The sequence below is a fragment of the Nomascus leucogenys genome, chromosome 8 (genome assembly GCF_006542625.1).
Source record: "Nomascus leucogenys isolate Asia chromosome 8, Asia_NLE_v1, whole genome shotgun sequence".
Taxonomy (NCBI): Eukaryota; Metazoa; Chordata; class Mammalia; order Primates; family Hylobatidae; genus Nomascus; species Nomascus leucogenys.
Genome location: NC_044388.1, coordinates 104,443,076 through 104,470,194, shown reverse-complemented (window position 1 = coordinate 104,470,194; position 27,119 = coordinate 104,443,076). Strand labels below are relative to the sequence as shown.

At 51.4% G+C, this 27,119-nt stretch overlaps 2 protein-coding genes across 6 annotated transcripts; one reads left to right on the top strand and one right to left on the bottom strand.

The window, feature by feature from the left end:
- Positions 1-429: 429 nt before the first annotated feature.
- On the bottom strand, positions 430-11,718 carry COQ4 (coenzyme Q4). Of its 4 annotated transcripts, XM_003264198.4 has the most exons (7): positions 11,318-11,718; positions 11,099-11,230; positions 9,020-9,116; positions 8,376-8,478; positions 2,220-2,349; positions 1,557-1,650; positions 430-1,025 (listed from the first exon to the last, which is right to left on the bottom strand). In XM_003264198.4, the coding sequence occupies exons 1-7, from the start codon at positions 11,385-11,387 to the stop codon at positions 854-856; spliced, it is 798 nt and encodes a 265-aa protein (XP_003264246.1). In that variant the 5' UTR covers positions 11,388-11,718; the 3' UTR covers positions 430-853. The 4 variants fall into 4 exon arrangements, 3 of the variants coding, with proteins under 3 accessions (XP_003264246.1, XP_030673788.1, XP_030673789.1); XR_004031438.1 differs by lacking the exon at positions 9,020-9,116 and having other exon boundaries at positions 11,318-11,414; XM_030817928.1 differs by lacking the exons at positions 430-1,025; positions 2,220-2,349; positions 9,020-9,116 and having other exon boundaries at positions 1,561-1,650; positions 11,318-11,414.
- On the top strand, positions 11,686-26,357 carry TRUB2 (TruB pseudouridine synthase family member 2). Of its 2 annotated transcripts, none has more exons than XM_030817927.1 (8): positions 11,686-11,762; positions 12,515-12,646; positions 17,321-17,395; positions 18,696-18,757; positions 20,470-20,551; positions 23,272-23,344; positions 24,157-24,293; positions 25,588-26,357. In XM_030817927.1, exons 2-8 carry the CDS (start codon positions 12,574-12,576, stop codon positions 25,911-25,913), a joined length of 828 nt encoding a protein of 275 aa, XP_030673787.1. In that variant the 5' UTR covers positions 11,686-11,762; positions 12,515-12,573; the 3' UTR covers positions 25,914-26,357. The 2 variants fall into 2 exon arrangements, with proteins under 2 accessions (XP_030673787.1, XP_003264247.1); XM_003264199.4 differs by having other exon boundaries at positions 11,758-11,944.
- Positions 26,358-27,119: the final 762 nt, after the last annotated feature.

Genomic DNA, 27,119 nt, shown 5'->3' with positions numbered 1-27,119 from the left:
CTTTGGAAAGCCGAGATGGGCGGACCACGAGGTCAAGAGATAAGAGACCATCCCAGCCAACATGGTGAAACCTGTCTCTAAAAATACAAAAATTAGCTGAGTGTGGTGGCATGCGCTTGTAGTCCCAGAGATTTGGGAGGCTGGAGCAGGAGAATCATTTGAACCTGGGAGGCGGAGGTTGCAGTGAGCCGAGATCTCGCCATTGCACTCCAGCCTGGCGACAGAGAGAGACTCCATCTCAAAAAACAAAAAAACAAAAAACAGGGAGGAGCTGGGAATTTGAATCCATGTCCACCCAACTTCGGCCAGAGGAGAGGGGACAAGCAGCTAAAGCCCAGGCTGGGAGGGAAACTTCTGCCCTAGTGCTTGGAAGGCACGAGAGTGCCAAAGTCAGGGGCATCCCTGGGGGAAAGGAGGACAAGCAGACACTTGACCTGATGGGAGCCTTTATTCACATACTCGCCTCCCCCTCCACTTCTCTCTTCTTAGGCTTTTGGAATTGGGTGTAGCCCTCACTCCTGTAAGGACACCCAGCCTGGCCCCCAGCAAACCTGGCTGGCTGGGAGGAGTTGCAACAAGAGTGCTGTGACATCCCAGCATGAGCCCAGACGACTGATACTGTTCATGCGTAGTTCTCCTTGGGCAGCTGCTGGTCCCCCTGGGAGTGCCACTGTACTGCTTGCTCCCTGCGGGGTTCGTCCTCAAGGCCACTCAGCAGTGGCTATGACAAATTATGATAAATGTTGTCCAAGGATCAGTGTTCAAAGAGGAACAAAGGTGGTCAAGGGAGCCCTCTGCCTCCAAGGGAAGCAGTGGGTGGGGGAGGTAGGCCAGGCCCCGCTGGCTCAGGAGCTCAGGCCAAGCCCTGGACGTGCATGGGTGGTGCCGTAATGCCCAGCTCCTCCCGCAGAGCCCTCAGGGACTGCTCCCAGCGCCGCTCATAGTACAGGTTGAGGACACATGGGGCTCTGCGCCCGTTCTGAACGGCCCATGGGATCAACTCCGAGACCAGCACTTGCAGGCTCCTGTGGGGCAGCAGAGGAAAAAGAAAACATCAAGTCCCTGGGGGCCAGGCACTCGACTGCTCGGCACTTGTGCATTTTCTCAGTTCATCCTCACAAAGACCTCGGAAGGAGGTAGTTATTATCCCTGCTTTTCAGATGAGGCAACAGAGCTCAGTGAGGTGGAATCTCAAGCCCAAAGCCACACATCTTGAACATGTCAAAGCTCAGATTTAAATCATGGCTCCCTCACTCCAGAATCTAACACCAACCTGCCTTCCCACTGACGCTGGTCGTTCTGACCCTGCACTTAGGCCTGGCCCAAGAGACCCCAGAGTCCTGTGAAACTTACAGGCTTTATTTGCTCACTTGAAGACCCTTGCCCCAGGCCAGTTTCACATCTCTGCTCCATTCTTTCTACCCTTACTTCCTGGAGAACTGGAAGGGGCTGCGCAGGGGCCTGTGTGCTCTTCCTACTTCTAAGAGCCCTGGTCCCTCTGAGTTCTGTCCTGATACCACCCTCAACCCCGACCCGGCTGCCACTTGAAAACTTACTGAGCACCAAGTCGCATCGGTCCAAAGAGTGCACCGAGGATGCACATGGGCAGGCCAGTCTGGACAGCCTCAAACCATTTCACCACGATCTCCCCTGTGGGTGAGGGATGGGTTGGGAGGTGAACAGGCTATCTGAAAGAAAGGCTAGTGGTGCTCACAGCAGGGTAAAAAGAGGCAACTATTCCTCCCTAATCTCTACTGGGGTCAGCTGTGCCCAGTCCTGGCCTGTGCTGGGCCCTGGGGCACTTGGCTTGGAGTACGGGAGAGGGCCCAAGAGTGAACAGAAGGGAGTAAGGGATGGAAAGGAAGCCTGGGGTCAGGGCGCCGAGGACCCCATGACCCCATAAGCCAGGCTAAACACTCCAGGATGGTTCCTGCAGGCCTTAGGGAGCTACTGAGGTTTCAGAGCAGGGAGGCAGCTAAAGCCTAAAAAGACACCAGGAGCCTTGAAGATGGGCTCTGCTGCTCCATTAGTGCAGGAGCCCTGAGGAGCAGTGGGAGGGAGAAGGGGGACATGTGCCAAAGATGCTACTAAGATGTTCAGGTAAAGCAGAAATTGAGGCACCAAGCCAGGTGATACAGAGGGTGGTGGAGATAGGCAAGCCCTGCCCTGGCCCTGAAGCCACCCCAGGGAGACAGGCCGTTAGGGTCGGGGGCACTCACCCAGAATGTTGGTGGGCATCCCCAGCAGGGTGTGAAGCATGTCATGCACCTCCCGGTACCGCTGAATCACATACGCTAGCTCCTCATCATCCACAAAGCGGGTAGGTGCTCGGGTGTCTGGGGAGACCCTCTGACAACCATGAGCCTCCCCTAGAACCCTTCCTGATGGCTCCAGGGCCCGATTTGCTAGTCTGTCTCTGACACTGTCACAATTCTCACCAAACTCATACCCTACTAGAAAACTCTGGCGACTAGCCGGGGGCCGAGGCTCATGCCTGTAAATCCCAGCACTTTGGGAGGCTAATGTGGGCGGATCACCTGAGATCAGGAGTTCAACACCAGCCTGACCAATACGGTGAAACCCTGTCTCTACTAAAAAATACAAAAATTAGCCGGGTGTGGTGGTGCACACCTATAGTCCCAGCTACTCGGGAGGCTGAGACAGGAGAATCACTTGAACCCAGGAGGCGGAGGTTGCAGTGAGCCGAGATTGCACCACTGCACTCCAGCCTGGGTGACAGAGACTCGGTCTCAAAAAAAAAAAAAAAAAAAAAGCCAGAAAAAAAAATACAAAAATTAGTCGGGTGGGGTGGTGTGTGCCTATAGTCCTGGCTACTCAGGAGGCTGGGACAGGAGGATTGCTTGAGCCCAGGAGTTTGAGGTTACAGGGAGCTATGACTATACCACTGCACTCAAGCAAGACATTGTCTCTAAAAATAAATAATGAAGCCCCAAAGACCCTCATCCTAGCACAAGCTGCTCCCAGCTTGGGGTGCTCTCTCCCACTACCCCCATCTTCACTGTGGTAACTCCTACTTATCCTTCATGACCTGGGTTAAGTGTCTCCTGTCCCCCATCCCTTCCCCCCACCACAGAGAGGCCACCCCTAACCTACAGACCAAGTGGGTTCATGTTATGGTCTCTGGAAGCATCATTCGCCTCTTAGTGGCACTCAAAATAACTGTACCTTGATGTTTAGTGGATGTGAGTATTAATGTCTCCTAGACCTGCACTGTCCAGTATGGCAGCCGCTTGCCACATGTGGCAAGAAAGGTGTCCAAGTGAGATGTGCTGAACATATAAAATACACACTAGACTTCAAATACTTAGTATGAAAAAAATGTAAAACTCTCAATGATTTAAAAATATTGATTACTTGTTGAAATAATACTTTGGATATATTGGGCTAAACAAGATGCATATTTAAAATCAATTCTAGCCAGGCACGGTGACTCACGGTTATAATCCCAGCACTTTGGGAGGCCGAGGCGGGCGGATCACCTGAGGAGTTCAAGGCCAGCCTGACCAATATGGTGAAATCCCGTCTCTACTAAAAATACAAAAATTAGCCAGGCATGGTGATGGGCGCCTATAATCCCAGCTACTTGGGAGGCTGAGACAAGAGAATTGTTTGATCCCAGAAGGCAGAGGTTGCAGTGAGCTGAGATGGTACCATTGCACTCCAGCCTGGGCAACAGAGTGAGACTCTATCTCAAAAAAAACAAACAAAAAAATTCCACCTTAATTTTAATGGCAAAAAAATTAATTTCTTTTTGCTATTAAAGTAGCTGGCAGAAAATTAAAAATTACCTACGTGCTCACATTTATTTATTTTTATTTATTTTTTTTGAGACGGAGTCTCGCTCTGTCTCCCAGGTTGGAGTGCCGTGGTGCAATCTCCGCTCACTGCAACCTCCTCCTCCCGGATTCAAGCAATTCTTCTGCCTCAGCCTCCTGAGTAGCTAGGATAGGCATGTGCCACCACAACTGGCTAATTTTTTTTTTTTTTTTTTTAGTAGAGACGGGGTTTCACCATGTTGGTCAGGCTGGTCTCAAACTCCTGACTTCGTGATCCACCCGCCTTGGCCTCCCAGAGCGCTGGGATTACAGTTGTGAGCCATCGTGCCCGGCCACTCACATTTTATTTTTATGGACAGTATCCAAACAGCTTGTCTGCTACACAAGGGCAGGACTGGCTCTGTTTGGCTTATTCTTTTACCTCCAGTAGCCTGATCCAGGGCCTGGATGAATGAACATCTCTTGAACATATGAATAAAAGGCCAGTCCTGGGCTCTTATCTGATCCCAGAATTCTCCTCCTCTTAACTGCCCACTGCCTCTGAGTACTCAGCAGCACCCATACAGAGTGGGAACAGCCTGGTCTTCCTGTTCCCAAAGAATGGCCTTAGCCTGTTGTGTGAAGCCGAAGGTGATCATAGAGTATCCACCAGGTGCCGGCACCGATGGTGTCTTTTACATATATTATCCTTTCATCCTTGCAATCTTAGAGGTAAATACTGTTATTACTTCAGATATAGATAAGGAAAACAAGGGCCGGGCGTGGTGGCTCACGCCTGTAATCCCAACACTTTGGGAGGCCAAGGCCAGCGGATCACCTGAGGTCAGGAGTTTGAGACCAGCCTGGCCAATATGGTGAAATCCTGCCTATACTAAAAATACAAAAATTAGCCAGGCGTGGTGGCGTGCGCCTGTAGTCCCAGCTACTCAGAAGGCTGAGGCATGAGAATTGCCAGGAGGTGGAGGTTGCAGTGAGCCAAGATTGTGCCACTGCCCTCCAGCCTGGGTGACAGAGCGAGACTCAAAAAAATAAATAAATAAATAAAAATAAGGAAAACAAGGCTCAGAGAGATAAAGTAATTTGCCCAAGATCACACAGCTAGTAAAGTGGCTGAGTCAGCATTTGAAACCAAGTCTGCTGGATTCCAAAGCCAGTGGCTTTAATATCCATTACCAAGGCCGATAAGTGCCCTGGAAGATATATGGGAGGTCCTCTTACTTCTGATGAGGAATCTGAGACTCAGCCAGGTCAAAAGATTTGTCCAGGCTTGTAAAGCTGGGAAGAGAGCCAGGATTCTCACTCAGGCTCCTCCTAATTCTCAAGCCCATGCCTGTAGTCTTGATACTACAAGATGACCACACCTCTCACCAAAATCAGCCTCAGGGAGGGGAGGGTGGCCTCACCTTGAACCTTTATCTAAATCTCTGTGGGGACAAAGGTGCTCCTTCACATTCCATGAGCTGCTGATTTCCTTGCTCTGCAAGTGTCACAATCGCCAGCGCGGTTACAAATGGGGCTGTGGCTGAGCAAGGTGTCCTAGCAGTCCTATTCCTGCTACCCCCTCCCCTCTACAGCAACAGGGCTAAAGACTGGGGGAAATTCAGAAGACTGTCCCTCCCTGTGTAGCACTTGAGGCAGGTCACCCTGGTGAGTTTCCCACTGATGAAATGACTTGCATCCTGGTGAAATCTGAGAGAGATGGTTTAAAATAGGGCAGGTGATCGCCCCGTCAAGGTAGCTGTGCAGGAGACTGTGAGGAACAGAACATCGTCTCGGGGACAATAACCATTTAGAGCAGTGGTTCTCAACTGCCCACCATGGGACATCTGTAATCTCTGGAGACACCTGTGGTTGTCACAACTTGACGGGGGGGGGGGGTGCTCCTGGCATCCAGTGGGTAGAAGCCAGGGATGCCACTAAACATCCTACCAGGCTCAGGACCGCCCCCACAACAAAGAGTGATCCAGCCCAAACATTAACACTACCCAGCTTGAGAAACTGTTCTAGGGCAACCTTTGGAGACCCCTCACCTCCATCAGCCTGGCTGGCTCTAGCAGCCAGGCTGGATAGCCATTTGGCAGGGGTGCCTTGATGGGATGTGTCTGTATTGGAGGAGGGAGGGAAGATGACAGGGACAGGGAAGATGGGCCAACTGGATCCTAAGGTCCTTTACAGATCAGGTCACTTTACTATCCTGCTCAAAACCTTCCACAAGTTTCCTACTGCTCCTATTACAAAACACAGACTCCTCCTTCTGGTGGCCTACAGGGTCCAGCCCTGGCTCCCTTTCCAGCCCACTCACTGTCTCCCTGCCACTCACTCCTCTGCGGCCACACTGGTAGACCTTCCTTTTCCTAAACACATGGGGCCTCTGCCCTTGCCATTCCCTCTACTCAGAATGCTCCTCAGCTCTCCACAGGGTTGGCTCCTCCTTACCTTCCAAGTCTTCTCAGAGGAGCCAGCCCTGACCACCCCGTCAGAAGTGGCTGTACCCTTCCCAGTACCAAAGCTGTCTTCTATCACACTAACTTGTTCTCTTCATAGCTGCTAGAATGTAAGTTCCACAAAGGCAGGCTTTTTGCTGGTTTTGCCCACTGTATCCCAACTGCTGACAATAGTGCTGGTATACATTTTTTTATTTTTGAGACAGAGTCTTGCTCTGTTGTCCAAGCTGGAGTGAAGTGGCGTGATTACGGCTCACCGCCCTCGACCTCCTGGGCTCAACTGATCCTCCTACCTCAAACTCCCTCCCAGGTAGCTGGGACTATGGGTATACACCATCACACTTGGCTAATTTTTGCATTTTTTGCAGAGACAGGGTTTCACCATGTTGCCCAGGCTGGTCTCAAACTCCTGGGCTCAAGTGATCTGCCCACTTCAGCCCCCCGCAAAGTATTAGGGTTACAGGCATGAGCCAACATGCACGGACCAGTGCCAGAATATTCGAATTACTTGAAACATTTTACCTGTATTTTTATATGAATTTTTTTGTTTTGTTTTGTTGGAGACAGAGTCTCACTCTGTCGCCCAGGCTGGAGTGCAGTGGTGTGATCTCAGCTCACTGCAACCTGTGCCTCCCAGGTTCAATCAATTCTCCTGCCTCAGCCTCCCAAGTAGCTGGGATTACAGGTGCACGCCATCACACCTGGCTAATTTTTGTATTTTTAGTAGAGACAGGTTTCCGCCATGTTGGTCAGGCTGGTCTCAAACTCCTGACCTTAGGTGATCCTCCCGCCAGCCTCCCAAAGTGCTGGGATTACAGATGTGAGCCACTATGCCCTCCCTGAAAATTTTTTAAAACTATTTTATTGTCTACCTCTCCAAGTGGAATAGAAATGAGGGCAGGGAACTTGGCTGTCTAGTTCACCATTATATCCCCAGTACACAAAACAATGGTTGGGCTGGGCATGGTGGCTCACGCCTATAGTCCCAGCACTTTGGGAGGCTGAGGCAGGTGGATCACTTGAGGTCAGGAGTTCAAGACCAGCCTGGTTAATATGGTAAAACCCCATCTCCACTAAAAGTACAAAAATTAGCCGGACGTCGTGGTGCACACCTGTAGTCCCAGCTACGTGGGACGTTGAGGCAGGAGAATTGCTTGAACCCAGGGAGCTGAGTTGCAGTGAGCCGAGACGGCGCCACTGTACCCCAGCCTGGGTGGCAGAGCAGGACCCTGTCTCAAAACAAAACAAAACAAAAAGGGTGGGCCGGGCGCGGTGGCTCACGCCTGTAATCCCAGCACTTTGGGAGGCGGAGGCGGGTGGATCATGAGGTCAGGAGATCAAGACCATCCTGGTTAGCACGGTGAAACCCCGTCTCTACTGAGAAATACAAAAAATTAGCCGGGCATGGTAGCGGGCGCCTGTAGTCCCAGCTACTCGGGAGGCTGAGGCAGCAGAATGGCATGAACCCAGGAGGCGGAGCTTGCAGTGAGCCGAGATCGTGCCACTGCACTCTAGCCTGGGCGACAGAGCGAGACTCCCGTCTCAAAAAAAAAAAAGAAAAGATGGCACATAGCAGAGCCTCAGTTAGTGAATGAGTTTGCCAATAGTTGGGACGCCCCCTTCCCCCTCTCCTTGTCCTCCCTGCCTGGGGCTGGAGGGGCTGGAGAGTGCCACACCTGCCATACCATAGGGAAAGCAATGTCCCTGGAATAAGGGGACACAGTACAGCAGTGAAGAGCATGACTTGGGGTTGATTGCCATCTCCATTAATACCGCTTATGTGAAATTAGCAAGTTTGCTTCACTGCTCTGAGCCTCTGTTTCCTTATCTACTAAAAGAGGATAATAATAGAACATACTTGACAGAGTTGTGGAGGGATTCAGCAAGATCATGGATGAGGCTGGCATCAGGCATGCAGTGGGAGGTTAATGAACACTGGCCAGTATTATCAACTGGAGGCATGTTCCCACCCATTTGCCTATCCCACAGAAAATAACAAAGCCTTGGCATGAGCCTGAAGAGCACTCCTGACGATGGTGGCAGCTTAGGGCTCCTCTTTCCTCAGGGTGTCATGCCTGTGCTATTCCTCTGTCTTGTCTGGTGACTGCCAGATACACAGGAGCTGAAAACTCACGTTCACATCCAGGAAACGGAGATACTCGCGACCCAGGGAGCCTTCCGGCAGGCTCTGGAGCTTGCCCAGGCTGAGGGTGGACGTTGAAATCCGGGGACGCTCCCTGAAAGGCAAGACTTGGGCATTGGGAGGGTGTGAGCAAAGGTAGGTGAACGATCCAACTACAGCGAGCTGAGGGGCGGGAGAACGTACAGAAGAGCAATGTGGCCACCACAAGCCTTAATTGAGCACCTACAACTGGCCAGGCTAGTGTCAGGGACTTAGGATACTACCCCAAACCAAGGACATGGGCAGGGGCACAATCTCAGCAGGAAGACAGTCCTCGAATGTGACCAGAGTACTTGCAAAAGGTACTGCAAGGGAGGGGTAAAGCCAGCACATGTTATGGGAACTTAATGAAGGCACAGAGCCCTGTGGCTGAAACCGGGCCAAGGCCATCACACTGCACAACTCAGAAGTCATCACAGTGTATACACATGTATGTGAATGACACCCCTGGAATTGGGCAGTGCCCAGCCTCTGCAACCACATGTAGCCAGGGTATCAATAGCTCCCTAGCGGAACAGAACAAACACAGTGTGATTCTAGAGAGGTCAGAATACCTAGAGAATGCCCCCAGACCCCCAGGCAGAGCTGGGACCTACTGCAGGATCTGAGCACCCTCTGGATCCCTCCTCATCTGGTCTCTGAGGACCTTCAGGGTGCGGTGTCCTGTGGTCTCCCCTAGAACTGCGACCATGTCTGAAAGGAGAGAAACGGGCACAAGTGGGGGATGTCATCTTAGGTAAGTTACCTGACCTGGTCTGAGCCTTTGTTTCCTACAGGATAAATTAGGGATAATGTCTAGCTCTTTGTTATAAGGATTCAGGTTAAACACTTAGCAAATTACCCAGCACACAACAAGGGATCAGTATACATATCTATAGTTCTTATTCTTAATCTACTGGGGCGGGACAGCTCTGGTTAGCACAATGTTCTAAAGATTTTACAAATCACCTTTCACAATACAATATCACGTCTCCATTGACTGGTAGAGGCTTAGGCATCAGAGATGCTGGGCTACAGTCCAGGTGTGTTCACTATCTAGGTGACCTAGTACAAATTGCCTCACATTTCTGGTGTTTCGTTTTGTTTTTTTGAGACAGAGTCTTGCTCTGTTGCCCAGGCTGGAGTGAAGTGGTGTGATCATAGCTCACTGCTAAGACTACAGGCATGCTACTTTTTTTAATTTTCTGTAGAGATGAGGTCTCGCTATGTTGCCCAGGCTGGTCTTGAACTTTGGCCCCAAGTGATCCTCCCACCTTGGATTCCCAAATTGCTGAGATTACAGGTGTGAGCCATCATGCCTGGCCTGCTTCACATTTTTCAGCCTCAGTGTCTTAATTTGTGAAGTGCAGACAACGCCTTTCTTAGCTGGTTAATGTGAGAAACCATGAAAATCATGCATATATAACACTTAGTGGCCAAGTGTAGCGGCTGACACCTGTAATCCCAACACTAGGGGGCTGAGGCAGGATGATCACTTGAGGCCAAGAGTTCCAGAGCAGCCTAGGCAACGTGGCAAGATGCCGTCTCTACAAAAAAATTAAAAACTTCGCTGGCCTTGGCCAGGCGTTGTGGCTCATGCCTGTAATCCCAACATTTTGGAAGGCCGAGGCGGGAGGATCACTTGAAGTCAGCCTGGGCATCATTGCAAAATCCCGTCTCTACTAAAAATACAAAAATTAGCCAGGTGGCACAGGCCTGTAATCCCAGCTACTCAGGAGGCTGAGGCACGAGAATCGCTTGAACCTGGGAGGTGGAAGTTGCACAGAGCTGAGATTGCGCCACTGCACTCCAGCGTGGGCCACAGAGCAATACTGTGTCTTAGAACAAAACAAACAAAAAACCACTGGGGACATGGAGATATAGTGTTTCTTTGTTTAAGACAGGGTCTCGCTCTGTCGCCCAGGCTGGAGTGCAATGGCACAATCACAGCTCACTGCAGTCTCGAACTCCCCGGCTCAAACGGTCCTCCCACCTCAGCCTGGGAATACAGCCACATGCAACCAGGCCCAATTAATTCTTGTATTTTTTTTTGTAGAGATGGGGATTCGCCGTGTTGCCCAGGCTGGTTTCAAACTCCTCAGCTCAAGCCATCTGCCCGCTTCGGCCCCCCGATAGGGATTATAGGCGTGACCACTATAATAGTGCCTAGCCTGTTTTTATTAGTAGGAATAACAGTACTTCCCAGAACTCAAAAATCTAGAAGGCATGAGAAAAACACTGTAGAATCTTAGCATGTTCTAGTCACACATCCAGCAAATATTTATTGAGCATTTACTATGTGCCAGGCACTATCCATAAGGCTGCAGATGCAGTGGAACGAGGCACACATGGTCCTTGACCTCGGAGTTGACTTTCTAGTAGGATGTTATAAACTGATCGGTACTTATGAATCATCTATTTAGTCTCTAGATGTTCTCAATATGGCTGCATGACAGATTCTCCCAAGTAGTTTAAAGACAGACTTTCGGTTTCCACGCCCATTTCTCCCTCCACTGCAGATTCAGATTCAGATTCAGTGCGTTTTGGTGGGATCCAGGAATCTGCATTTTCATAAACGTTCCGAGTGGTCACGAGCTGCAACCAGGTTCGGGTACTCCGACCTAGGCTATGCTCCAGTTACCCACAGGAAACGGCTCCAAGCCGCCCCCACGGGGGCGAGGCGCGGGCGGTCTTACCGTGGCGGTAGGGGTTATAGAGCGCCATCGCCGCGGAGCCGGCGGCCAACAGCGCTTTCTGCAGCGGGGAGGTGGGGATGTGGTGCGAGTATAGCGGGCCGGCGCCGTCGCTCCTGGCCCGGAGGGGCATTTCTGCGGGGCAAGAAAAAGGCCGAGGTCAGAGGAGCCGGGCGCCCTCAGGCTCCTTCCCGCCTGCGCCCGGAACCCGGCGCCACTTGCCTGCCGCAGGCCGCGGTAGGCCGGGGAGCCCGCGGAGCCGGCTCAGGACAGGGCGCAGCAGAGTCGCCATAGCAGCGGGCGTCCGCGGAGGATGGGCGGGCACTGAGAACGCGGCGATTCTGTCCGGCGATGGAGCGTCGGAGGGGTCAAAAAACACTGAAAAACCGATTCTGACCGCGTTGCCTACGGCCTTTCGAGGAGAAACATCGCTGCACGGGCAGAAGACATGTAGGCCAAGTAGGAAGGAAACGCACGCGAACTGTCTACCGTCTACGTCCACCGATCCAAGACTCTCGCCATTTCACCTCGCCCCAGAAAGTGTCTGCAAAGGACACGCAACCACGCTCACTCAGCGCCGGGCCCTATTTCCTTCTCCACAGCCGGTTTTCCCCGAAGACTATAAAATGCGAACCTCTTCCGGCTGTGGAACATGGCGGCGCCCATGGTAAGGACCACATTTGGGGGCGGGGCCTTGCGGTATTTCCGTCCAGGTCCAGCGGGTGCTGTGATCTTCAAGTATGGGGTCTGCTGGCTTATCGCGGCTGCATGGGCTTTTCGCGGTCTATAAGCCCCCGGGGCTAAAATGGAAGCACCTGCGGGATACAGTGGAGCTACAACTGCTGAAGGGTGAGTGCCTCGAACCAGACCCACGTTCCCGCTCTCGTTCTCTTGGAAGTCCATCTCCGCTTCTGGTCCTTCCCGCAAAACAAAATCACGTGACCTATTCGCCTGGGCAGAGCGCTTTCCCAAACGCCTGTTCTCTGTGCTTTCTTACTCCTTACTTTCCTCTGTTTTCCGAGGGGGGAACTGACTCAGTATTGTTCTTTGTCACACGGTTACTACGTTGTAGAGTGTATTTGAATCCTCCTGTTTCTTAACTACTGTTATTCTGCCCTCTGCACCATGGGCTTCTGCTTTGTCTTCTACGTCATACTTCCCTGTTGTCTAATCCCCCAAGTGTTTGGACAGAACAAGATATTCCTGGCCAGGCGTCGTGGTGCATGCCTGTAATCCCAGCTACTCTGGAGGCTGAGGCAGGAGGATCGCTTGAGCCCAAGAGTTTGACATTACAGTGAGCTATGATGGCGCCATTGCACTCCAGCCTGGGCGACAGAACGAGGCCCTGTCTCTTAAAAAATATTTTATATGTACATATATTTGTATGTATGTGTGTATATATTATCTCTGTGTGTTCAGGTCTCAATGCCAGGAAGCCTCCCGCCCCTAAACAGCGTGTTCGCTTCTTTCTGGGCCCCATGGGAGGCAGCGAAGAGAAGGAGCTGACCCTCACAGCCACCAGCGTACCCTCTCTCATCAACCATCCACTGGGTAAGGCAGATTTAAGCAGGATCCTGTGTGTCACTTCCCAGGAAATCCCTGAGCAGAGTCAGTGTCCCAGTGCTCAGATTCCTGTGCCAGGCCCTTGAAGGTCTACAGAGGAGTGAGGTATTAGACCAGGAATTGGCAGATTTCCTTGGAAAGGGCCAGATACTGAATGTTTTAGTTTTCAGGCCATGTGATTTCTGTTGGAACTGCTCAACTCTGCCAATGTAGTGCCAAACAGCTATAGACAGTATCTAAAGGAATGAGCCTAGCTGTATTCTAATAGAACTTTATGAACATTCATATTTGAACTTAAGGTAATTTTCACATGTCACGAAGTACAGTTGCCCCTGAGTCTATGAGTTCCACATCCCATGATCCAGCTTCAGATTGGCAATATTTGGGAAGACAAAGAAACACAAAGTTCCAAAAAGCAACACTTGAATTTGCTGTGCACCTAGTACTGTGTTGAATCCACTCAAAGTGATGCATAGGCATTATATTAGGCATTATAAGTAATCTAGCCAGGCATGGTGGCTCATGCCTGTAATCCCAGCATTTTGGGAGGCCGAGGAGGGTGGATCACGAGGTCAAGAGATCGAGACCATCCTGGCCAACATGGTGAAACCCCGTCTCTACTAAAAACATAAAAATTAACCGGGCGTGGTGGCAGGCGCCTGTAGTCCCAGTTGCTCGAGAGGCTGAGGCAGGAGAATCACTTGAACCCGGGAGGCGGAGGTTGCAGTGAGCCGAGATTGCGCCACTGCATGCCAGCCTGGCAACAGAGCAAGACTCTGTCTCAAAAAAAAAAAAGTAATCTAGAGATGATTTAAAATATGTGGGAGGGCCAGGCCTGGTGGCTCCTGCTTGTAATCCCAGCACTTTGGCAAGCTGAGGTGGTGGATTACTTGAGCCTAGGAGTTTAAGATCAGCCTGGGCAACATGCGGAAACCCTACTTCTACAAAAGAATACAAAAGGCTGGGTGCAGTGGCTCACACCTGTAATCCCAGCACTTTGGGAGGCTGAGGCGAGCAGATCACCTGAGGTCGGGAGTTCGAGACCAGCCTGGCCAACATGGAGAAACCCCGTCTCCACTAAAAATACAAAATTAGACAGATTTGGTGGCACATGCCTGTAATCCCAGGTTCTCAGGAGGCTGAGGCAGGAGAATTGCTTGAACCCGGGAGTCGGAGGTTGCGGTGAGCTGAGGTTGCGCCATGGCACTCTAGCCTGGGCAACAAGAGTGAAACTGTCTCAAAAAAAAGAAAAAATTAGCCAGGTGGGGTGGCACATGCCTATAGTTCCAGCTACTCGGGAGGTCGAGGTGGGAGGATCACTTGAGGCCAGGAGTTCGAGGCTGCAGTGAGCCGAGATTGTGCTACTGCACTCCAGCCTGGGTGACAGAGCGAGACTCTGTCTCCAAAAAAAAAAAAAAAGAGGCCAAGGTGGGCGAATCACGAGGTCAGGAAATCGAGACCATCCTGGCTAACACGGTGAAACCCTGTCTCTACTAAAAATACAAAAAAATTAGCCGGGCGTGGTGGCAGGCGCCTGTAGTCCCAGCTACTCTGGATGCTGAGGCAGGAGAATGGCATGAACCCAGGAGGCGGAGCTTGCAGTGAGCCGAGATCGCGCCACTGCACTCCAGCCTGAGCGACAGAGCGAGACTCTGTCTCAAAAAAAAAAAAAGTGGCCAGGTGTGGTGGTTCACGCCTGTAATCCCTGCACTTTGGGAGGCCAAGGTGGGTGGATCACTTGAGGTCAGGAGTTCAAGACATGGGAAAGCCCCGTCTCTACTAAAAATTGGCTGGGCACGATAGCACGTACCTGTAATCCCAGCTACTCAGGAGGCTGAGATACGAGGAGTCGCGTAAACCCGGGAGGCGGAGGTTGTGGTGAGCCAAGATCGTGCCACTGCACTCCACCTGGGTGAAAGAGTGAGACTCTGCCTCAAAACAAAAAAAAGGTATGTGGGACGACATGCCTAGGTTATATGCAAATACTATGCCATTTTATATCAGGGACTTGAACATCTACAAATTTTGGTATCTGCAAGGGATCCTGGAACCAATCCGCCTGGATACCAAGGGACAACTGTAGTATTCTACTTATTTAGAGACAGGGTCTCACTCTGTCACCCAGGCTGGAGGGCAGTGGTGAGATCGCGGCTCACTGAAACCTCTGCCTCCTGAGTTCAAGCAATCTTCCCACCTAAGCCTCCCGAGTAGCTGGGACTACAGGCACAGGCCACTATGCCTGGCTAATTTTTTTTTTTTTTTTTGAGACAGAGTCATGCTCTGTTGTCCAGTCTGGAGTGCAGTGGCGCGATCTTGGCTCACTGCAAGCTTCTCCTCCTGGGTTCATGCCATTCTCCTGCCTCAGCCTCCCGAGTAGCTGGGACTACAGGCGCCCACCACCATGCCCGGCTAATTCTTTGTATTTTTAGTAGAGACGGGGTTTCACCGTGTTAGGCAGGATGGTCTCGATCTCCTGACCTCGTGATCCACCCGCCTCAGCCTACCAAAGTGCTGGGATTACAGGCATGAGCCACCACGCCCAGCCATGCTTGGCTAATTTTTGTATTTTTTGTAGAGATGGGGTTTTGTCATGTTGCCCATGCTAGTATTGAACTCCTGGGCTCAAGTGATCTGCCTGCCTCGGCGTCTCAAAGTGCTGGGATTATAAGCGTGAGCCCCTGCAACTGTTCTCTTGATTTATTTTGAACCATTGAAAAATGGAAAAACCATTCTTAACTCATAGGCCACAAAAAACAAGCCAGATGCGGTGGCTCATTCCTGTTATCCCAGCACTTTGGGAGGCCGAGGCAGGCGGATCACTTGAGGTCAGGAGTTCAAGACCAGCCGGGCCAACGTGGTGAAACTCCATCTCTACTAAAAATACAAAAAATTAGCTAGGTGTGGAGGCAGGTGCCTGTAATCCTAGCTACTCGGGAGGCTGAGGCATGAGAATCGTTTGAATCTGGGAGGTGGAGGTTGCAGTGACTTGAGATCGTACCACTGCACTCCAGCCTGGGCGACAAAGTGAGACTCCGTCCCAAAACAAAACAAAACAAAACAAACACCAAAAAAAAACAGTCTTCAGGATTTGACTTGTGGACTGTAGTTTGCTGACCCTTTTTCTATTCTGGGACTCCAGGTGAGAAATGAGACCCTAGGTAGAAGTCCTAAGGTATGAGTTTTGGGGTTTCTGGGAAAGAATGGTTTTTTTTTTTTTTTGACAGGGTCTTGCTTTGTTGCCCAGGCTGGAGTCTGGAGTGCAGTGGTGCGATCTCAGCTCACTGCAACCTCCACCTACCAGGTTTAAGCTATTCTCTTGCCTCAGCCTCCCAAGTAGCTGGGATTACAGGTGTGTGCCACCACACCCAGCTAATTTTTGTATTTTTAGTAGAGATGGGGTTTCACCATGTTGGCCAGGCTGGTCTCGAACTCCTGACCTCAGGTGATCCGCCCACCTTGGCCTCCCAGAGTGCTGGGATTACAGGCATGAGCCACCGCGCCCAGCCGAAAGAGTGATTTTTTTTTTACTGAATAAAGTTGCCCAACAATGGAACTGGTTCTGGTAATGTGCCCCCATCACTAGATGTGATTAAGGCATGTGTCAGGGAATCTAGAGGTTTGACCAGAAACCTCTAAAACCCCTTGGACTTGTGATATTCAATGACTCTATTATATGGTAACAATAAGAAGTGTAATGTATTGAGTCGCCACTCTGTACTAGGTATTGTGTTAAGCTTCCCCCAAGTACAATCCTCATTGATATCACCACAGTCCTATGAGATGGGTCCTATTTTCATTTCACAAGGGAGAAAACTGAGGCTCAGTGTTGACATTTAGTAACATGGCCTGGATTCAGTAGGCCCTTAACTACCCTGGACCCTTCCCCTAGATTCCTCTTAATCTGTAGCAGTGTAAACACTTCTGGCTCATTCCTGCGTTTATTCTTTCAGTAGTTCTTTCCTGAGCAGCTGGTGAGTTGACACACCCAGGTTCTGCCTTAAGGAGCTCACAGCCTCCATTTTCCTCCAGGGACTCTTCTTCAGTAGAGCTGGGCAGGGAACCCCGCACTCTTTTTTTTTTTTTTTTTTTTTTTGAGACGGAGTCTGGCTCTTTCACCCAGGCTGGAGTGCAGTGGCGCGATCTCAGCTCACTGCAGGCTCCGCCCCCCGGGGTTCACGCCATTCTCCTGCCTCAGCCTCCCTTGTAGCTGGGACTACAGGCGCCTGCCACTATGCCCGGCTAATTTTTGTATTTTTAGTAGAGACGGGGTTTCACCGTGTTAGCCAGGGTGGTCTCGATCTCCTGACCTCGTGATCCACCCGCCTCGGCCTCCCAAAGTGCTGGGATTACAGGCGTGAGCTACCGCGCCCAGCCGAACCCCGCACTCTTGACCTTCAGTGTTACGCCAGTCTTCTTAGAGCCTCTCACTGGGAGACTGATGATAGGCAGAGCAAGAGGCATCTTGGGCTGCCCTTTGGATCCCAGGGCACTGAGGATACAGTTCAGGGTCCCAGATTCCATGACGGGGAAGCCTGAGAGTCTAGCCTGATGCTAGTTTGGGCTCCTTGAGGCTCCATTCTGAGAACGAGGTCAACATGCAGCCCAAAGCCATCCTGCGGTGGCATTTAGTTGAGAAAATGGACCCTGTTTGTTTGTTTGCAGTATGTGGACCAGCATTCACCCATCTCAAGGTTGGCGTGGGACATCAGCTGGACGCCCAGGCTTCTGGAGTACTTGGTAGGTGATGTGAGAAGCCTGGGGGTACAGTGATAAGGCTTGAGAAAAGATCAAAGATATTGTATGATTTTCTGGAAGAAGAAAGTAGGATTTAGGTGACTTGTTCTGGGTCCCATGGCCAGTGAATACCCCTGGTCCGGAGAGGGAAAACCATCATTGCATCATGGGGCAGCCAGGCACGTGACTCTGGACCTAATGGCCAGGGCCTGCATGTGGCTGGGTCTGGACACACAAAGCCCTAGTCATGAGCCATCTGTGTCCCCAGGGTCAGGTGGTGCCCACATCCTCCAGCCGCGACAGTCACAGTCCCCTTGTCTTGCTTCCTGAGGCACAGGCAGGCAGACATGATCTCATGCCCCCTCTCCCTATTCTGTCTCCCCACGAGTGAATGCAGGGTCATTCTCTCCCTCAGCCAGAGGGAGAAACAGACTGGGAGAAAGTCAGGAAGTGACCACAGTGGCCACCGTTTATTGGGCCCTTCCTGTGTGCCGACTGCACAGCACCCACAGGAATCAGTATTTTTTTTTTTTCCTGAGACAGAGTCTTGCTCTGTCTCCCAGGCTGGAGGGCAATGGCGCGATCTCAGCTCACTGGAACCTCCGCCTCCTGGGTTCAAGCAATTCTCCCTGCCTCAGCCTCCCGAGTAGGTGGGATTACAGGTGCCCGCCACCACGCCTGGCTGATTTTTTTTTTTTTTTTGTGAGACGGAGTCTCACTCCTGTTGCCCAAGCTGGAGTGTAGTGGCATGATTTCGGCATCACACCTGGCTAATTTTGTATTTTTTGGTAGAGATGGGGTTTCACCATATTGGCCAAGCTGGTCTCAAACTCCTGACCTCAGGTGATCCGCCTGCCTCGGCCTCCCAAAGTTCTGGGATTACAGGCGTGAGCCACTGCCCCTGGCCTTCAGACAGTATTTTTACCCCCATTTTACTGGTGGGGAACTTGATGCTCAAAGAGGCTAAAGATTATACTCAGAGCTGCCCCTGATTTGAGTGCAGGTTTGTGTGACTAGGCCAGGGATCTCTTCCTCTCAGGTGTCAGAATCCCCTGGAGAGCTTGGCAAGGATCCTAGGCCCCCTCCAACCATGAGTTAGATTCAGTGCATGTGGGTAAGGCCCAGCAATCTGCATGTGACATATACCCAGAGGGGTGCACTTGCCCCCTGTAGATCTTTTTGCCTTCTTGTTGCCTTTGGCAGCATCAGAAAAAGGAGTATTCTGATAGTGGGGTAGGGGTGGGGATACTTAGGGGAATGGGAAGGGGGTCCCAGGTGTGAGATGAGGCTGGCTGCTTTTCAGTGCTCGGCGTGGGACATGGATGCAGGCTCCTCACCGATATGTACAATGCTCATCTTACCAAGGTACGAGGTTCTGGGGACAGCCTGCTTCTCCCTTGGTCCTTTCCTGGGGGTCACCAGCAGGATTCTGAAGCTTAGAGGATTCCGTGGGGGAGCACCCAAGCCATAAGCAAGCATTTTTTTGATGATCGTGTGCTGTGCAGGGGCTGTAATAATAATAACAATAATAACTACTGGCGTTAGTGTATGCCGACTACTCTGTGCTGAGCACTGTACCTGGATTCCTTTAGGGAAGCCTCACAGCCTCCCTGTAAAGTGGAATCTGTTGTTAGCCCCATTTCACAGATGAGAGAACTGAGGCTCAGAGAGAAGATGTCACTTACCTAGATCATGTAGTTGTTAGGGCTTTAAGAGCTGGGATTTGAACCTAGGTCTCTCCAACACCAGAGCTTGATCATGGTGCCATTCCCTATTCTGTCCCAAGACTGAGAGGTAGATGTCAGCATCCTGCCCACAGGGAGCTTACCATCCAAAGGTGGGGTCGGGGCTATGGAGTTTGATACCACAAAGTATGTACGCAGGTGCCACGTTATGGGGCCCACATTTTTAGTGGTTAAGGGCACAAATTCTGGAGCCCAATGGCTTCAGTTTGAACCCCAGCTTCTACCACTCTGACAGCTGTGTGTCCTTGGGTGGATTACCTAATTAATATCTGTGTGCCTCAGTTTCCTCATCTGTAAAATGGGAATGAGGGCCAGGTGTGGTGACTCATACCTGTAATCCCAGTACTTTGGGAGGCTGAGGCAGGAGGATTGCTTGAGCCCAGGAATTTGAGACCAGTCTGGGCAACATAGCAAGACTCCATCTCTATTTAAAATTTTTTTTTAATTATTATAATTTTTATTTTTAAAAAATTTTTTTAAATTATAAAAATTTTAAAAATTGTGGCCGGGCTCAGTGGCTCCTGCCACTTTGGGAGGCTGAGGTAGGTGGGTCACTTGAGGCCAGGAGTTCAAGACCAGCCTGGACAACATGGTGAAAACCTGTCTCTACTAAAAATACAAAAAAATTAGCCAGGCTGGTGGCGCATGCCTGTCCTCCCAGCTAGTCGGTGATCCACCTGCCTCTGTCTCCCAAAGTGCTGGGATTATACGTGTGAGTCACTGTACCCAGCCAGTCATTACTTATCTGTGGCAGATGGGGTTAGCTGCACAGATTCAGAGGAGGGGGAGTTTTTACAAGCAGGGATGAGCAAGGGCCTGATCTGGGCCATGAAATCTTATTCTATTTAGAGGCGTGGAGAGAAGCCAACAGGGCATGTTAGAAGGGGCTTGGGGTGAGAAATTGCCGAGTTAGGTTGGAGAGGAGAAACATGGAGGCCTGGGGTGGCCACAGGGTGGCTGTCAGCAGTCAGCACCTTTGGAGGCTGCCAGTGCTCGTTGTCATGGAAACCAGCCAGCAATCTTGTAGGAAGCCTGCTGACTGGGAGCCAGGTACCACGTCCTGCTGAATCCGGGCAGCAGCACTGTGAGACTGGCCCTGTTACTGTCCCCAGGTGACGGGAGAGCTTGAATACAAAGAGAGCAAGAGCTGCTGAAGGCCACATGACAGAGCTGGTGCCCTTCCTCATGGGGCCGTGGAGCAGCTGGGCAGGGGCTGGGCACATGAGCTCCCTGAGGGAGACCTGAGGACCCCCCACCCCCAGCTTCTGGGGCAGGGTCTACTAGGGCTTAGAGTGGGGTCTCTGACGGATCTTTACCTCCCTGTCCTTGAAGGATTACACAGTGCGTGGCCTCCTGGGCAAAGCTACAGATGACTTCCGTGAGGATGGGAGGCTGGTAGAGAAGACAACCTATGGTGAGAACCGGAAGTGGCTGCCGCTGCCTCCCTCCGCGTTTGCTTTCCCTGAGTCCTCTCCCCGCCCTAGGCCATGCTGGCCACTTCTCAGTTCCACTCCACACACCAGGCTTGGGCTGAGGCTTTGGCCATGGGATCTGTGCTCCAGGAGCACCCTCTACTCCCCTGCTTGCCTGGCTCAAATGTAACATCACTTCCAAAGACCCTACTTTCTCTCCATATCGTCAGTTTTTTCCCTTTTCCTTTTCCTTTTCTTTTTTTTTTTTTTTTTTTTTGAGATGGAGTCTCGCTCTGATGCCCAGGCTGGAGTGCAGTGGCACGATCTTGGCTTGCTGCAAGCTCCACCTCCCGGGTTCACACCATTCTCCTGCCTCAGCCTCCCGAGTAGCTGGGACTACAGGCGCCTGCCACCACGCCCGGCTTTTTTTTTTTTTGTATTTTTAGTAGAGACGGGAGACAGGGTTTCACTGTGTTAGCCAAGATGGTCTCAATCTCCTGACCTCATGATCCGCCCACCTTGGCCTCCCAAAGTGCTGGGATTACAGGCATGAGCCAGCGCACCCGGCCTTTCCTTTTCTTTTTTTTTGAAACAATGTCTCGCTCTGTCGCCCAGGCTGGAGTGCAGTGGCGCGCGATCTCAGCTTACTGCAACCTCCACCTCCCAGGTTCAAGCAATTCTCCTGCCTCAGCCTTCGGAGTAGCTGAGATTACAGGTGCACACCACCACACCCAGCTAATTTTTTGTATTTTTAGTAGAAATGGGGTTTCACCCTGTTGGCCAGTCTGGTCTGGAACTCCTGACCTCAGGTATTCTGCCCACCTCGGCCTCCCAAAGTGCTGGGATTACAGGTGTGAGTCACCACGCCTGACTACTGTTCTAAATTTTGAAAAGAGGCTGGGCGCAGTGGCTCACGCCTGTAATCCCAGCACTTTGGGAGGTCGAGGTGGGTGGATCACAAGGTCAGGAGTTTGAGACCAGCCTGGCCGATATGGTAAAACCCCATCTCTAGTAAAAATACAAAAATTAGCCAGGCGTGGTGGCAGGCACCTGTAGTCCCAGCTACTCAGGAGGCTGAGGCAGGAGAATCGCTTGAACCTGGGAGGCAGAGGTTGCAGTGAGCTGAGATCGCACCACTACACTCCAGCCTGGCAACAGAGCGAGACTCCGTCTCAAAAAAAAAAAAATAATAATAATAATACAAAAAATTAGCCGGGTGTGGTAGTGCACACCTATAATCCCAGCTACTCGGGAGGCTGAGGCAGGAGAGTCGCTTGACCCCAGGAGGTGAGGGTTGCAGTTTGCCGAGATCTCACCACTGCACTCCAGCCAGGGCAACAGAGCGAGATTCCATCTCAAAAAAAAAAAAAAAAAAAAAAAAAAGGCCAGGTTCGGTGGCTCACGCCTGTAATCCCAGCACTTTGGGAGGCCAAAGCAGGTGGATTGCCTGATGTCAGGAGTTCGAGACCAGCCTGGCCAACATGGTGAAACCCTGTCTCTACTAAAAATACAAAAACTAGCTGGGTGTGGTGGCATGTACCTGTAATCCTAGCTTTTCAGGAGGCTGAGGCAGGAGAATTGCTTGAATCCAGGAGGCGGAGCTTGCAGTGAATGGAGATTGTGCCATTGCACTCCAGCCTGGGCAACAGAACAAGACTCTGTCTCAAAAAAAAGGCCGGGTGCAGTGGCTCACACCTGTAATCTTAGCACTTTGGGATGCCAAGGCGGGCAGATCACAAGGTCAGGAGATTGAGACCATCTGGCCAACATGATGAAACCCCATCTCTACTAAAAATACACACACACACAAAAAAATAGCTGGGCGTGGTGGCACACACCTTTAGTCCCAGCTACTCGGGAGGCTGAGGCGGGAGAATCGCTTGAACCCAGGAGGCAGAGGTTGCAGTGAGTCGAGATCGTGCCACTGCACTCCAGCCTGGGTGACAGAGCGAGACTCTGTAACCAAAACAAAACAAAACAAAAAAAAGAACTTTTGAACACAAAGAAGGAAACAATACTGGGGTGTACTTGAGGTGGGGGAGTGTAGACAGAGGGAGAGAAGCAGAAAAGGTAACTATTGGGTACTGGGCTTAATACCTGGGTGATGAAATAATCTGTACAACAAACCTCCACGACAAATGTTTACCTGTGTAGCAAACCTTCACATGTACCCCTGAACCTAAAATAAAAGTTATAAAGATAGAATGCCCTCGCCGGGTGTGGTGGCTCAAGCCTGTAATCCCAGCACTTTGGGAGGCCGAGGCGGGCGGCTTACGAGGTCAGGAGATCGAGACCATCCTGGCTAACACGGTGAAACCCCCCTCTACTAAAAATACAAAAAATTAGCCAGGCGCGGTGGCAGGCGCCTATAGTCCCAGCTACTCGGGGGGCTGAGGCAGGAGAATGGCGTGAACCCAGGAGGCGGAGCTTGCAGTGAGCCGAGATTGCACCACTGCACTCCAGTCTGGGTGACAGACAGACTCCGTCTCAAAAAAAAAAAGATAGAATGCCCTTACAATGCTGAGTCATGTGTATCTTTCTGAGAAGAAGGTCCAGTGCTTTCATGAGAATCTCAAAGGACTCCCAACCACCCCGCCATGGGGATCCCTCCAAAACATCCTCTCTCCATGTTCCAGGGATGGGGCTGGCCTCAGGGGAAGGAGTTTGCTGTGACCAATCCTCAGCAGGTACCTGCGCACTGACAACCCCCTGCCTTTTCCAGACCACGTGACCAAAGAGAAGCTGGACCGCATTCTGGCCATGATCCAAGGCTCCCATCAGAAGGCCCTGGTGATGTGAGTAGGGCCCTCAGGGAGGTACTGGGAGAGCAGTAAGTGCCCTTGGCTCCCATAGGCTCCCCCAAACCTGGGGCAGATTCCATGGATCTTGTTTTTAGAGCCCAGAACCAGACAGGAGCTACCTGTTTCTTTCTTGGTGTTAAGAAATGGTTCTGTGTAGGCCGGGCGCGGTGGCTCACGCTTGTAATCCCAGCACTTTGGGAGGCCGAGGCGGGCGGATCACAAGGTCAGGAGATCGAGACCACGGTGAAACCCCGTCTCTACTAAAAATACAAAAAATTAGCCGGGCGTGGTGGCGGGCACCTGTAGTCCCAGCTACTCGGAGAGGCTGAGGCAGGAGAATGGCGTGAACCCAGGAGGCAGAGCTTGCAGTGAGCTGAGATCGCGCCACTGCACTCCAGCCTGGGCGACAGAGCGAGACTCCGTCTCAAAAAAAAAAAAAAAAAAAAAGAAATGGTTCTGTGTGCCAGGTCTTGGGTTGGCCAACGGGAGGCCAAGAAGAGCAAGAGAACCAAGCTGTCCTGCTGAGATTATATGATCTAATGGCAGGGAAACCAGGGACCACATCATCGGAGTACAGAGCTCAAGGGCAAGAGCAGCCAAGGAGTTAAGAGCTTGGGCTCTGGAGCCACCTTGCCTGGGTTTCCTGACTATCAGGCACCTGGTGATGAAGGAGGGCAGGAAAGGTGGCTGGAGGAGCCACGGTGGCAGGGCACACAAAGCAAGTGAGGAGCTTCCAGAGAGGTGCTTCTCATGTGAGGGAAAGGGTAGGTGGTCCACCCAGCTGCAGCCCCCCTCCTGATCTGCAGGTACTCCAACCTCGACCTGAAGACCCAGGAGGCCTATGAGATGGCTGTGAGAGGCCTGATCCGGCCCATGAACAAGTCCCCGATGCTGATAACCGGCATCCGATGCCTCTACTTTGCACCTCCGGAATTCCTCTTAGGTAGGTTGGCCAAGGAAGTTGGAGCAGTGAGATGGGGCCCCTGGGTTTGGGAGTCACTCAGGAACGCTCTTGCAGAGGTCACTGTTGTCTGGCTCAGCTGAGGCCAGCACACGCCGCCCTGATCTCTGTGGGCCAAGGCATCAGGTGCCAACTTCCCTCCCAGCCCTGGCCTGGACTTGGCTGATGACAGAGCTCACAGAACAAAAGCTCTCTTATCTCTTGCCAAGTCACCCTTGGAAGCCAGACCTTACCAAGCAAAGGTTATATTTAGTGGCTCATTTCCAGAGCTGCCATGTTTGAAGCTGTGAGGGCTCCATCAGACACAACTCTTACCTCCCCTGTCCCACCTAGCTCAGGCCCCTCTTATCTGTGTTCCTTTTGTCTCTCCCTGCCCCCGCCCCTTTTTTCTGTTGGTCATGTTAATGCCTGCTCCTCTGCTTGGGCACTGAACTCTCTGTTTATTTTTTTTTTTTTTTTTTTTTTTTTTTTTTTTGAGACGGAGTCTTGCTCTGTCACCCGGGCTGGAGTGCAGTGGCGCAATCTCGGCTCACTGCAAGCTCCGCCTCCCGGGTTCATGCCATTCTCCTGCCTCAGCCTCTCCGAGTAGCTGGGACTACAGGCGCCCGCCACCACGCCCGGCTAATTTTTTGTATTTTTAGTAGAGACGGGGTTTCACCGTGGTCTCGATCTCCTGACCTCGTGATCCGCCCACCTCGGCCTCCCAAAGTGCTGGGATTACAAGCGTGAGCCACCGCGCCCGGCCAACTCTCTGTTTATTAAGCACTTTCTATAAATGATCTCTGTTACTCCTCATAACTCCCATTTTACAGATAGGGAAACCGAGTCTTAGTAAAAGGCAGGTCTAACCTGGGCAACATGGCAAGACCCTGTCTCTACAAAAAATAAAAAATTAGCCAGTTGTGATGGCTCAGAATTGTAGTCCTAGCTACTCCAGAGGCTGAGGCAGGAGGATCATGTGAGCCTAGGAGGTCGAGGCTGCAGTGATCTGTGATCATACCATTGCACTCCAGCCTGGGTGATGGAATGAGACCTTGTTGCCAAAAAAGGGCAGATTCTGACTTAGCAGGTCCCGGTGGGGCCTGAGGTTCTGCAAGTCTAACACATTTCAGGTGGCACCCACAGGGCAGGTCCTCTGAATAGCACAACCTGGAGAGCTTAGGGGTCTTGCTAAGGTTGTTACATACCTAGGAGGTATCCAAGGGGTGTGGGTTCACAACCACACACTAGAGGCTGTGCTCTCACCACCATGTCTGTCATTGTGTGTCCCTGGCAGAGGTGCAGTGCGTGCATGAGACGCAGAAAGAGCTGCGAAAGTTGGTTCATGAAATCGGCCTGGAGCTAAAGACCACTGCTGTCTGCTCCCAAGTGCGGCGCACGCGCGACGGCTTCTTCACACTAGACAGTGCCCTCCTGAGGACCCAGTGGGACCTAACCAATATCCAGGATGCTATCCGGGCTGCTGCCCCCCAGGTAGCTGCAGAGCTGGAGAAGAGCTTGAGCCCGGGGCTGGACACCAAGCAGCTCCCCAGTCCGGGATGGTCCTGGGACTCCCAGGGCCGGAGCTCTACCTTGGGGCTGGAGAGGGGTGCGGGGCAGTGAGTGCCCAGGCAGCTGCTGGGGCAGTGGATGGATAAATAGAAGAACTGCTATGAGCTGGACCTGATAGCTGTATAGAAAGTGAGAGTAGGGGCACCTTTTCTATGTGTGACACAAAACTCAAGCTGTAACAGAAAGATGAATGGACTTGACCCAACTGAAAAGGAAAAACTTCTGTATGGAAGAAAAGACAGTAAACAAATGACAGACTGATAGAAAGTATTGGCAAACCAGGCGTGGTGGCGGGCACTTGTAATCCCAGCTAGTCCCAAGGCTGAGGCAGAATTGCTTGAGCCCAGGAGTTTAAGGTTGTAGTGCGCTAGACGGCGCCTGTGAATAGCCACTGCACTCTAGTCTGGGGAACATATAAGACCCCCCCATCTCAAAAAAAAATCCCCAATAAACTATGTGCCCATGAAAATTAAAAATTAAAAAAAATTATAAGTATTTGCAGTGTCATTAACCAAGGACTAATATCCACAATATACAGAGAGCCCTTAGAAATCAATAAGAAAACAATGACAAAATTAGGCAAATGAGATGAAGTGTGTATCAGAAGAAATCCAAATGGCTAGTATGCCAGAAATGACACTCAACCTCTTTAATACTGGAAGACATAAATGAAAATGAGATGATTTTTATTGTTTTTCTGTTGTTGTTTTGAGACGGAGTCTCACTCTTGTTGCCCAGGCTGGAGTGCAGTGGCGCGATCTTTGCTCACTGCAGCCTCCGCCTCCCAGGTTCAAGTGATTCTCCTGCCTCAGCCTCCCAAGTAGCTGGGATCACAGGCGCCCGCCACCACACCTGGCTAATTTTTTGTATCCGAGATGAGGTTTCACCATGTTGGCCTGGTTTGGCCTCCCAAAGTGCTGGGATTACAGGCGTGAGCCACTGCACCTGGCCGGGACCTCAGTCTTTTCTCTTAAAGATCTTCAGTTTATTGAATGAGCTCCACCCACAATTGTGGTGGATAATCAGCGTGACTCAAAGTCTGCCAATTGACTGATTGAAATGTTAATCGTTTTTTTATTTTTGTTTTTGAGACTTGCTTTGTGGCCCAGGCTGGAGTGCAGTGGTGCGGTCTAGGTTCACTGCAACCTCTGCTTCCTGAGTTCGTGCCATTCTCCTGCCTCAGCCTCCCGAGTAGCTGGGACTACAGGCGCCCACCACCATGCCCAGCTAATTTTTTTGTATTTTTAGTAGAGACGG